The 13,683-nt window shown below is 38.9% G+C and overlaps 1 protein-coding gene across 1 annotated transcript in view; it reads left to right on the top strand.

The window, feature by feature from the left end:
- Atf2 (activating transcription factor 2) overlaps positions 1-4,071 on the top strand; it is an 80,028-nt gene extending 75,957 nt beyond the window's left edge. Inside the window, 2 exon segments of the mRNA XM_048345211.1 lie at positions 1,503-1,708; positions 1,710-4,071. Coding sequence (XP_048201168.1) covers positions 1,503-1,708; positions 1,710-1,733 — 230 coding nt within the window. The 3' untranslated portion in view covers positions 1,734-4,071.
- The last annotated feature ends 9,612 nt before the right edge of the window (positions 4,072-13,683 follow it).

The following is a 13,683-nucleotide window of genomic DNA, read 5'->3' on the forward strand; positions in this document are numbered from 1 at the left end:
TTTAAATTAAAGAATGCCATGGCTCAAAGTGGTAGAGCACTAGCCTTGAGCAAAAAAGCCTGAGGGCAGTGCCCAGGCCCCAAGGCAAGCCCCATGACCAGAGGAAAAAAAGTCTATGTAGCTTAGGCTGACCTGGAACTTACTGTGTAGCCTAGGCTGGGCACAAATTTGTGTTCCTCCTGCCTGTGCCTTCTAAATGCTTGTATAAATACAAATTATTAATGCTAAGTGAGAAGTCAGGCTCAAGAATATGTTTGATATGGTAATTTTTTATAATGTTTAAAAGGAAAGCTGGATAATAATGGCTCACACCTGTAATCCTAGCTGCTGAGATGAGGATTATGGTTCCCTACCAGCTCAGGCAGAAAAGGCCTTGAGACTCTTCAGTTAGCCAGCAAAAAGCCAAAAGTAGAGATATGGTTTTTCAAGTGGTAGAGCTCCAGCCTGGAGCGTGAAAAACAAGTGAGAGCAGGAGGCACTCATTCTGGCACATACGCACTCACACAAACATAAACAAAGCTAAAATACATTTTGGGGGATATATTAAATCTACAAAGTAAAGACAAGGAGCTAGTCGAAGAAATTCCAGAATGGTTATGTCCTGTCACAGAGAAACAGTCCTGGAAGGAGCAGTATCATTGGCAATGCTCTTGCGATGTCCATTGTATCGGGACTTACAGATTTTATGAATATTTGTGTGTGTTACATTAACAAATCTTTCAATAAATAAAACTACTGAGTTATAGTCTGCTAAAATAAGGAAAATTGCAACGATTTGGGTCTGAATATTGGAGATTTATTTTCATAAAAACTTAGAATGCCCTTTCCTAAATAGCCTTTCAATTGCAATACTTAGAATTTTGTATGGATTTCATTTGAATCACAATTAATTCATGCAACTCTAGCAGCTGGTGGCATTTAGACTCTAACTATTGTTTATTCTCATGTGTATGCACTATTAGAATCAGGTGTTGTAATCACCCATGGCTGCAGGATACAAAGTCAGCCAGAATGAATAGTTTTGGAGAATGCAAAATAATTTGAAAATATAATTTATATGTAAAATCCGTTTTGTTTTTGCATGCAGTTATAAATTCTTTTTTATGTTTAATAAGAATGACATGTAGGCAAAACAGTGGTTTTGTTAAATATGTCGCTTGATAAATGTTTGATTGTATCCACAGAGGCTATCTCCCCAACTCCTACCTCATTTTCCTTAACACTGTTTAACAAATGTTTTTCCGTTCTATTTTGGGAGATACTGAGCATCCAGAGCTTCCCCTATGCGTGGTTGTCCCTTTGTTTGACCTGTTTCATGTACAGTTGCCTGCTTTTCATGACTAATACTCAATTTTACTTGCTCAATTCCAGTCATACCATCATGTCTTAACCAAACAATTTTGTGTAACACTTTCTAACTTTTTACTGTATGCATTGACTTGGTTGATTGATACTTTTTTTACTTTATGAAAATGAATAATTTTTCTTTTTTTTCCACGTAGCTGCTGATAAAGATGATAGTTCAGAAGACCTTTCAGTGCCAAGTAGTCCACATGCAGAAGCTATACAGCACAGTTCTGTCAGTACATCCAATGGAGTCAGTTCAACCTCAAAGGCAGAAGCTGTGGCCACTTCAGTCCTCTCCCAGATGGCAGACCAGAGTACAGAGCCTGCACTTTCTCAGATCGTCATGGCTCCTTCCTCCCAGTCACAGCCCTCGGGAAGTTGATTAAAAGTCTTCAGTACAACACTTCTAGATACTCATTAGTGACTTCAAGGGAAAATCAAGGAAAGACCAGTTTCCATTTATGCGAAATCTGTGGTTGTAAATTTTTTTTTTTACTTGAAATTAAATTTGGCTCTAAAGTTGGTGTAGCAACAGTAGACGATCAATCTGAACAGCAGTTTCTAGTCTCTGAAAAAAAGACTGATTTTGCTTTTCTTTTTTATAATGTTAGATTTATTATTTTTCCTGTGCTCAATGTGTAAATTGCATCATAATTCATTGTGGTTTATTTCACTTTTAATTTGATGTTTTTAATAAATGGGGGTGTTACTGAATCTCTCTTCCCACTTCCATTTCTTTTGCCCACTCTTGAGCCCTCAACTGTGATGGTAGTGTTATCATTTATACCAAAGTTCTGCATAGTCCCTATTGGCTTTGCAATGTGAACAAAGTCGTAAAGCACTAGGCAAGAGAAAGATAGAAATTTGATTTTAATCATTTTGCCTTTTATTTTGCACATTATTGCAAAAGGAAGAATATTAGAGAACACTTTTTTTTAAGTGAGTGAGAACATAGTAAAGAGTGCTTTTATGCACATTCTTTAATCAAGGTCATTCATAATACTGCATTTTTTTTAAGATTTTAAGTAGACAAAAATTGTGGACTCTTCAGCATTTCAAAAATGACTTTATTTTTTAAGTCTTTAAGCTCAGTATTTTAAACCTATGTTTTGAGGCTGAAAAATATGGAATTATGTAATATACGATACAGGGTTATCAGATATCTAGTGATTTTTGAAATTAGCTCTTGTTATTTTTTGAGGGGGTTGGTGGGGTTTGTTTTGTTTTGTTTTGTTTTTCCAGATTTCAGGTTACAAACTGAGAAGTTTGTGCATAATAAAGTATGGTATGGTTGCCAGAAAAGCCTAAAATTACTACTTAGAAATTTTCAGACTGTTTACCCCCATTGTCTTGTACTTGCGAGCTAACTTGTACTGATTCTTGTGAAAGCACTGTCATCTTTTAGTAGCAGATTTTGATAATGTTTCTTGTGGGGAAAAAAATCAGTATCTATCTCTAGAACAATGTAATTATAAAGTGGAAATATGAATGAGTGAGAGAGTGTGTGTGTGTGTGTTTGTGTGTGTGTGTCTTTCAATAGTTTAAGCCAGCAATCTTTGCTTGAATGTTTAATGATGCCTTCTGTGTGATGCTGGCCAATATGATTGCAGTTTAAAATGTCATTACTGTGCAGGCTTGGATAACTAACATTCCATGATGTAGCTTGTTTCTGATGAGATGATTGTAGGTACACGTTCCTCATTATCCAGTCATCTGTGGGAACTGAGTTTTCTAATGTGCCATTACCTATTTTTATTCTGCAATTATGTTCAAGATACAGTACAATATTTTAAATAGACTAAATTGTTAAACATAAAAATTTACAAGTAGTAAGTGTGCATAAGAAACCTTTGTAAAATAGTTGAGTCTTACCCAGTAGCAACTTCTGGCATTCAAACAGGATTCAATTATGTAAATATCTGTAATGCATTTATAATAAGTTGTGCAGTTTGTTCTGCATCCATACCACATTCTTTGCTAAAGTCTCAGTGCCATCTCCTAATGAGACTGACATTTTAAAAGCCTGTGTGAAATACACTTGGTAATTCAAGAAAATATCCCACCTGCCTAAGTTCCAAACTGGGAAAGATGCAAATTATACAAACGACATTTCAGGATTTTTAAGTATGAAGATAATAGGATATTTTTACTGTTTGGCCTGTTAAAATTGAAAAAAATTAGTTGGTAATTCTAACTTTATTTATAACTGATTTCATAGTTTTAAAGTAATCAGTTTTTAATCCTGATTTTGCCATAGTTATGCTAAGGAGTTGATCTCAAAGGCACAAAATACAAGAATACAAAATTTTTCAAGAAGGCTATTTTTTATTATAATTCAGCCTCAATTTTCACTCTCCTAAGTCCTTCAGTCCATTTTCTTTCATCTTATTATTTATGCAAATTCAAGTTCTTTGTTAACAGAATTCTTGCAACTGTAAAATAAAAGTACATAGATGTAAGAAGTCATGTAAACGGTTAATGAGCTTATTACCAAGGTTAGCAAAATTTTCATTGTAAATCAGTCTGTAATCAACAAATAAAAACCATTATTAGTTGCATAAACACGAATTCCATTTTGACCTTCAGGATGTCACACTACTTCTGTACCTAGCATTTCAAGTCCCTATATTTGCAATGTTACACAAACTGTACTATTTTCTTTCTGTGCAGTTTGCATGATTAAACCATCAGAGAATAAATTCTATCTTTAAATTATGTTCATAATCTGCTTGTTTTTACCTGTCTTTTATGGTGTTATCTATAATGATTTTCCCTGTAAAAATCTTGAGATGCTTTCTTCTTTTCATTTCTGTGACCATATTCATTCCCTCTGGAAGACCTTTTAACCGTATTGTGTTCAGACCTTGTTCCTCTTGTCTGATTCACTTCAATACCCATTCATATACAGTGACCTTTTAACTTAAGTCCCCAGCCTGGGACACTCACTGGATTTCAACCTCATACTCACCTGTCCACTATCTCTAACATTCTAGTTTTTTTTTTAATGAGATTTAAATTTTGAATTACTTTCTCCAGTAACTGGGAAATGATTACTGTGTTCAAACTTGTTCCAAGGAATATATTAAACGCAAGTTAACAAAAATAGAAGCAGGGAAAAGTATTATAATCAAGGCAAAGGCCAAGGAGACTGTAATAGAGGTGAGAACAGTATATAGTCTTTTAGAAAGCTGCTGCAAGAGCCTTGTGGTGGCTTAAGCCTGTAATCACAGTGATCTGGAAAGCATAGATTAAAGGATTTCAATCCAAGGCTATCCCAAGGGAAAAAAACTCCATCTCAACCAGTGGCTGGGTGCAATGATACTCCCCTGTTATCACAGCTTCAGAAGTACAGAGGCTGGGGACAGTGGAGGGTGCCTGTCATCCTCAGTGGCATGGGGAAGCAAAAGTAGGGAACTAAAGCCCAGGTCAGGCTAGAGAAAAAGTAAGACCTTATCTTGAAAATTACCAAGGTAAAAGAGCTAGAGACACAGTTTTAAGTGGTAGAACACCTGCCCAACAAGTGTGAGGCCTGGAGTTCAATAACAAGAACCATGAAAAAGCCATGAACATCTGAGGAAGAATAGGCAAGCCATTGGCCCATTATTGAACATCTGGCTTGGTTGCTATGATAGGCTCAAGACATTTTTTTTGTTTTTGAAGTTTCTAAAGTCAATCTCAACACTTTGCCTCTATGAACACCCATGATATATATATATATATATATATATATGTATATATATACACATATATGTTACTAATAATTGGAAAGATCCATAATTTTTAAAACATAGGGAAAAATCACTTGTATTTTTGTAAGTTTAAAGAAAATTATTCTGTGGTCAGGATAATCTAGAAATAGCAGTTTTGTTTGTTTGCTTGCTTAAACTCAGTGCCTGGGCAATGTCTGTGCCCAGTGTCAGTGCTCTACCATCTGAGCCACAGTTCTGCTTCTGGCGCGCGCACACGCACTCGCGCACGTGTGTGTGTGTGTGTGTGTGTGTGTGTGTGTGAGATTTTCCAGCGATAAGAGTCTTACAGACTTTCCTGCCCAGGCTGACTAATCCTCAGGTCTCAGCCTACTGAGTAGCTAGGGGTTACAGGAGTGAAACACTGGTGCCCTGCTAGAAATAGCAGATTTTAAAACTTAAGCTCAGTGGCTCAAGAGACTAAGCCAGCCTTCATCTGAAGAGCACAATTTGAAACCAGCCTAGACAAGAAAGTCTGTAAGACTCTTTATCACCAACTAAGCAGCAGAAAGCCAGAAGTGGAGTTGTGGCTCAAGTAGTAGAGTACTAGCCCTGAGCAAAAGAAGCCCTGGTTCAAGAGCCAGAACTGGCTTAGATTTCTTCTCTATCTTTTACAGGTGAAAATACTGTAGAAATACTTTTACAGGTGAAATCATTGGCCCACTAAGTAACATGGACATACTTTATTAAATACCCATTCTGCCTAGTTGTGCCAAGATATTAAATCCTACAGTAAAAATAAAGATCAAGACTCCCCCTTCAAGTGGAATCTATTTGAAAAGACATCATAGTTGTTACACTTTTCACAGGAAAACAATTATAGTCTAGCAACTTAGGAAACGGGTTTTCTTAGTTTAGAAAACTTAGAGATAACTATTTGATTTAGAACTTCTGAAATTACAGATAAAATTTGGAGAAAAGGAAACACAAAGGCAAAAGTTTGGATTTTTAAAAAATGTGTTATATTCATAGGACAGTTGGGGAAAACAGCATTTTAGTGGTGAAAATGAAGTTGTATAGGGGCCTTGGAAGCCTTTTAGATTAGAAATATGGTAGCCCATTGACTTACAGAAAAAGCAATGAAAAAATTAGTGTCTAAGTAACAGACATTGCATAGCCTGCATGGAAACCAGCTAACAGCTTGTTACAGTGTGCCAAGCTGAGTTCTAATCAAGATGCTTTAGTCAGTTTGGGCTGTTAGAAAATGCCATCCGCCATCCATTGGGTGAGAAGAGGCGAGTACAAAACAAAAGGAAATTTCTTACAGTCTGGAAATTAGGAATTCTGTATAGCTCGGTAGCAGAGTGCTCCTTACCTACCATGTTTGTCAAGGCCCCTGGTTTCCTTTCCAACACTGCAAAAAGAAATTTAAAGGTAGGGGTACAGGGATGTAAAGATTTAATTGAATTGCTACTTAATTTAGCAAATAAGGAAATCTTTCATGATCTTTAGGAACATGTTGAGTGGGTAATGATTGGTACTGGTGACAATAACTTCTAGTACTTAAATCTTATTTCCCCTGTGGAGATGGGAAAAACGCCTAGAAATCATGGGGCTTCTGAATTTGGAGCTCTCCAACATTAAACTGACACTCTAGAAAAGTCACACCCACAAAGAAATACAAAAGGAAGCCAATCTGTTCCTTCCTAAGGTCTAAAGAAAGCCTGTCCCTACCTAAGTTTAAAAAAGAGGGGTGGGGGGGGGCTGGGAATATGGCCTAGTGGTAGAGTGCTTGCCTGGTATACATGAAGCCCTGGATTCAATTCCTCAGTACCACATATGTATAGAAAAAGCCAGAAGGGGCACTGTGGCTCAAGTGGTGGAGTGCTATCCTTGAGCAAAAAGAAGCCAGGGACAATGCTCAGGCCCTGAGTTCAAGCGCCGGGACTGACAAAAAAACAAACGACAACAAAAAAAAGTGGACCTCCACCCCCACTATCCTGTTCAGTTGAGCCTCAAATGTGCACGTCACAATGAAACCATATATAGAGAATGAGAGATTTTTTGCCAGTCTTGGTGCTTGAACTCAGCCTGGGCGCTGACCCTGAGCCTCTTTGGTGCTCAAGGCTAGTGCTCTACCACTTGAGCCACAGCACCACTTCTGGCTTTTTCTGAGTAGTTTATTTTTGGAGATAAAAGTCTCATGGACTTTCATGCCCAGGCTGGCTTTAAACTGTGATCCTCAGATCTCAACTTCCTGAGAAGCTAGGATTATAGACATGAGCTTCTGGCACCCAGCAAAACCATATATATATATATATATATATATATATATATATATATATATATATATATATCCATATATATATATTTTACAATTAATGTACACGAATGCAACAACATACCAAGTATGACAATCTCTGTAAGTGAACATTTACACAATCCCATTAGCAAAAAATCCCCACTAAAGATGGGGAAATGTTTAGAAAGGAAAAAAGAGGAGTCCATAGTAAACGAAGGCAATCCAAAATAAATATTTTAAGTTGATTATCTCAGGTATTCAGTAGTTACAGTGATGGAAAGCAGACACGTAGCAATCAGGTTTTTGTTGCTCAAAGAGGTAAAGACCAGAGAGGCCAAGGGCTGTCTCTATAGCCAGATTTCATACAAGTGGTGTTTGTGGTAGAAGTTAAGTATTGATTTAGAAGAGTTCTTCAGGAAAAGCAGCTGTGGGGTGCACAGGAGGAAAAGCCTCGCCTAAACTTGCAGTCTCATCAAAGAAGCCCTGGGGGGAATTGTGCTCAGAGTCCTTTGGTTTGTTTCTTGCCAACTGTTCCCAAATTATCCACTCCTCCAACTTCCACTGGTGGGATCTGAAGGATGTTAATGGCAGTAGGTATGGAGTAGGTAAGCAGTTAGTACAGATGGGGGTGCAGGAGGTCATTTTATGCCTTTGCTGATTCCTATAGTTTCTCCCAAGTGTCATGAAATGAGACAGCTTTGTCTCCTGGAGATCAAGAAGGATCTGAGGAACACAGGCTGAGTTGTCGTGGTGCTCCAAGCAGAGCCAGTGGGAACTGGGGAGCTGAGAAGTTGGACAACAGGAAATGACAGACAATGGCTGCTCACTGGGCTTCAGGAAGCAATAACTGTGGGCCGGTGGAAGGCTATGGGATCCCTGCCCTGTGTCCCTCTCTCCACCCTTCACATCACAAAGTGCTGCATGTGTTCAGAATTCTGAGAACAACTGGGAAGGCATGGCACTTCCCTTCTGGGTGTGAATCAAGTTTGAACTAAGGCCTACATTCAGGAGTGGCAGAAAAAAATGAATATAGATCCTGAAAGTTGTGTTCAAGCCAAACCTCACCAAAATATTGAGAGGAGCTCAGAGGTCCTGTATAATAAATACCCTATGATATTTCTTGTGGTGGCTGGAAAATTAGCTTTGTGTTTGGCTTGCTGGAACCCAGCAGGAAAAAGATGCCACATTTAAATTAGCATCCGCCTTTCGTGTCTTGCTTTTTCCTTGTGGATATCCCTTTCCTTTCCATAGTCCATCACAAATTGAAGCAGTGTGAGACTCACCAGAAGCACCAAGGGGATTCAGGACTTTCCAGTCTCTGGAATAATGAGAGCAAATAAATCTGTTTCCTTTATAAAATATCAGGTATTCTGTTCTAGTGGTAGTATATTTGGGGTTTACATCCAGGTTGAACATAGAAGGAAAGAAAGGCTGTGAGTTACCCCCTAAAATCCTGCTTTGCCTCTGTAATGAGAGGAAATCGTTATTTTACTGAAAGAGTAGTTAGTTTAAACAGAGTGCTTTCCTAAGTGATCCATAATTAGGTAGTTGATTTTGTTTTATGAATTTTTTTTTGTAATGAACTTGCAGCAGAAACTATTAAATAAAGGTTGAACTATTAAAAAGAAAAGTATCTTCTGTTAAAAAGAAGAAGAATTAGAGCCAGGCCCTGGTGGCAAAAGGCTTTTCAAAAGGCTAAGACCTAGAGGGTTATCCTATCAGGGCAGAAAAGTCTCCATAACAAAATGCTAGACTGGAAGTCTGGCTCAAGTAGTAAAGGCCCAGATGTGAACAAGGAAGTCAAGTGAGAGTACAAGGTTCTGAGTTCAAGCCTCGAGAGTGGCACCAAAGTAAATGACTTTTTAAGCTGTTTTTATTTCAAAATAATAATTATTTCAAAATATTCTCTCAGGCAGGTAGATATACTTTCCTGATGTGAGATTTGTCTTTTACACCATTCCATTCTGCTGGTCTTTCTAGAGAGAGAAACACAGGGCTAGAAATATAGCTCAAGCAGGAGTCTGAATTCCAACCTTCATACCACCATAAGAAAGAGAACCACATACACATTTCCATTTCCAGACAGAACAATGTATAGAACTTGAGAAGATTGAAGCCTTCATTTATTCTGTGGCTGACCCTAGAAAATTGAAAGGAGTCAGAAAATTAAAAGACAAAACTACAGCCAGTTGTATGTCTACTTTTCAGTATATTTCCTTTCAAACCAGAAATCAAAAAGAAACTTACTATTGAATTCATTGAACAAAACACCACCTAGTGGTAGTTGAAAATTCTTTTAAGTGAAGAAAACATTTTTTTCTTGTAGAAATTTGGTGATCAGTTTCACTCTCTGTTATTTTACCAGGTCACTGTAGTCTAATATTAAAGGTCTCCCTATTTGGGGATCGTTGGTTTTGGTGTTTTGGGTATCATTGTAAAGAACAGTGCATATTCATTTATGTGTGAGTGTCAATACCATATAGATAACCAGTGGGATACATACAGGCTCAATTTTGAAGTCTCCAAGACTACTTTTCCAGATTTGACTTTTTAAAAAACATTTTTTTCAGAATGAGAATATGGTGCACCAGTGAGCCCCACAGAACCTTTATCTGTGTAGCATAATAGTCATCTCCACTCTTTATAATTTTTTATGCCAGTACAAGGGCTTGAACTCAGAGCCTCAGCTGGTGTTCTACCACTTGAACCACAACTCCAGTCCAGCTTCTTTGCTAGTTACTTGAAGATAGCATTTCTTGAAGTTTTCTCCTCAGGCTGGTTTTGTACCACAATCCTCCAGATATCAGCCTCGTGAGTAGCTAGGATTAAAGGCGTTAGCCACTGGCACCTTGCTCATCTCCGTTCTTGCAAAATTTATAGCCAGGTTTTTCAGCTCCCTGATATTGCACAGAGAAAAGAGGTGGGCCCAGATGGGCCCCCCCCCCACCTCAGCTTCCTGCTCCTAAATCTGTATGCTAACCTGCACCTGCACCTCACCCACCTTCTCTTGTCCCTTCCTGGTAAGCAGAAGAGGTTTGTTCTTCTACTGAAGAAGCTAGAGCCCAGTGCTTCTATCTGAGGCTGGGCATCCCCAGGCCTCCTCAGGAGACGCTCTCTGGGCTCCTTCTGTAGAGCCCCAAATTCTCCATCTCCCTCTTTGCCTTCCTCCTGACTCGTTTCTAACTTTCAAAAACTGGTTTATCTCTCCAAGGAGCAGACAAACCTCAAATTTACACAGTGTCTCCCTCTACCTTTAGCCCTGTTGTCTTTAACATCCAGGCTTTAAAAAAAAAGTCTGCACTTGTCCCCAGTCCTTCTCACCTGATAGTGGGGTTTGAACTCAGAGTCGCTGAGCTTGCTAGGCAGGCTCTTTTCCACTTGAACCACACTCCTTGCTCTTTTTGCTTTGGTTATTTTTCAGGTAGTCATCTGACCTTCACCTACACTCTTCCACTGAACTTGGCATTGCCAAGATTTCTGACCACCTTCATATTGCCAAATCTAGTAAACATTTTTTGTATTTATTGCATTTGGCATATTGGAAGTCGTTTTTATTTTGGGGGGCTTAAATATTTTTAACTTTATCATCTTTATTAGTAGGAAAACCAAGACATTTCATGAAAAAATTAATTCACCATATGACACATAATTTAGCCAAAGATCTTAAAAGAGAATCAGTCAGTACATTCATGTCATTTCCCATCTTTTCTTCGATAACAAAATTATTCCAAAGCCAGATACCAGTTGTAGGTTCACACCTATAACTTTATTTTTGGCTTTAATTGAAATTTACTAGCAAAAGACAAATGTGGCAACAAAATAATTCAAGCTGTCTTTCTACTCCAAGGCAAAGAGGCAGATTCTCATGACCTCTTCATATTAGGTAAAAACTTTGCAAGCAAAGAGTCAATCAGAATTCTTTCTTTCTTTCCTTTTTTTGTTTAACTCTGGCATCTCCACCCTTGTGGCTACCATTGCATATACAGGGCTTTAACATAAAGCCCTTTAGCTATGCCAGTGCAGTTATTCCCTTCTCTTAAAAATAATTTTCTTATCTTTAAATAGTTGTACGAAGGATTGACCATTAAACAAAGCAGTTTATGAGTAGGATGCATCTTGATCAATAGGCCCCTGTTAGGATATTTTATACCACTAGCCTTCCTTCCTTTTTAAGGCAACCTCTTCCTTTGATTATTTTTTTTTGCCAGTCCTGGGGCTTGAACTCAGGGCCTGAGCACTGTCCCTAAGCTTCTTTTGCTCAAGGCTCAAGGCATTCTACCACTGGATCCACAGTGCTACTTCTGGCTTTTTCTCTTTGTGTGATACTGAAGAATCAACCCAGGGCTTCATGCATGCTAGGCAAGCACTCTACTGCTAAGCCACATTCCCAGCTCTCTTCTATTGATTTCTTGGTCACTATACTCTCCTATTTATCTTCTATTTGCCTCAGTCTCCTTGCCAGTCTTGCAGTTTTATCTTATATTCCCAAAGTAACTTTTAAGGTATTTCTCCTCCTCCCTCTCCTGCTCCTCTTCCTCTTCTTCTTCCTCCTTTTCCTCCTCCTTGTGCCTTCTTCCTTCTTCCTTTCATCTTTCCCACTCCTCTTCCTTCTGCCTCCTATTCTTCCTCTTCTTTTTCTCTTCCTCCTCTTCATTGTAAACACCCTTCCTCCCTCTTGGTATGGGTTCCCATGCCCAAAGACTGGAATTCGTACCCTGGATCTCTTTCCTGAACTCCAGGCCAGATGAGCAGCTGTGTGATGAACATCTCCCTTCAAGTTATGCTTATCAACGGAACCCCAGAAGGTCTGCCCTGCTCTTTCTCCCATTGCAGCGATGGCATTCCATGGGCGATGACATGGGGATAGACTACTTAGCTTTGTAGCCAAATTCCAATACCCTCTAGCTAGTAAGTTTTTTAGGCTAGTTAATTAATTTCTTTGTGTCTTACCTCCTAAATTCCTAAAATGTAAATAATATACTTCCTCCTCTAGAGGAGTGTGGTGAATTTAAATGGGAGATGTATTCTTGTATAGTGAAACACTTAAAAATAATACCTGACATTTACATTCTCAGCAAGTCTTAGCTATTGGTATACTTGGCCCTGGAAGGGGCCGAGGACTCAGTCAGGCACTGGTAGCTCATACCTATAATCCTAGCTACTCCGAAGGCTGAGATCTGAGGAGCACAACTCAAAGCCAGACAGGGCAAGAAAGTCTGTGAGGGGCTGGGAATATGGCCTAGTGGCAAGAGTGCTTGCCTCGTATACATGAAGCCCTAGGTTTGATTCCCCAGCAGCACATATATAGAAAACGGCCAGAAGTGGCGCTGTGGCTCAAGTGGCCGAGTGTTAGCCTTGAGCAAAAAGAAGCCAGGGACAGTGCTCAGGCCCTGAGTTCAAAGCCCAGGACTGGCAAAAAAAAAAAAAAAAAAGAAAGTCTGTGAAACTCTTGTCTACAATTAATCACCAGGAAGCTGAAAGTGGAGTTGTGATTCAAGTTATAGGATACTAGCCTTGTGCAAAAAAGTTCAGGAACATGCCCAGGCCCTGAATTCAAGCCCCAGTTTACCCTGCTCTCAGAAATAGAATTAAAAAGCAAACAGAAGGATTTCCTTTTCTGGTGGGACATGCAGAACTGGGGTGTGTATATATAAGTATTACATATATACATATAAAACACTTAAAAATCAATTTCCCTGACATAATTTTTTAATCTGTGTCAAAATATGTTTTAAAGAAAATTTTTCTTTTATACTCTAAAACAAAAAGGCCAAGAAGGGCACTAGTGGCTCACACCTATAACCCTCACTACTCAGGATGCTGAGATCTGGAGAAGCATGGTTCAAAGCCAGCCCAGGCAGACAAGTCTGGACTGTAAAGATACAGCTCAATAATGCTCAATGCCTTTGATTCATAATCACAGGAAAAAGTCTGATCCATTCCACATAGAAGTCACAGATAAACCATGCAGCATGCCAGATACAATGCAACATGCACAAAAATACAATAAAAGGGGATGGATGACATGTTACAGATCTATGCCTTCACTGTATCTTTAACATGGCCTTAAGCAGTTGTTCCCAAATAGAGGGATTTTCCCCTCTATCTCTCTCCCCTCCATTCCCCCCCACCCCCGCAACCCAGTTTATGTATAGGCACATTTTTGATTGTCACATTTGGGAAAGGGGCATGCTGACACCTGGTAGGTGGAAGTCAGGGCTGTTACTAAATGCAGAACAGCTTCCACCCTGAAGTAGCCACCTAATGCTGTTAAGAAAATGGCATAAAGTATGCCTTGCTCAGTTCTTTTTCCCCTCCATTGCTGTTATAATGTTTCATTTTTTTTTA

This window comes from Perognathus longimembris, chromosome 4, assembly GCF_023159225.1.
Source record: "Perognathus longimembris pacificus isolate PPM17 chromosome 4, ASM2315922v1, whole genome shotgun sequence".
NCBI lineage: Eukaryota > Metazoa > Chordata > Mammalia > Rodentia > Heteromyidae > Perognathus > Perognathus longimembris.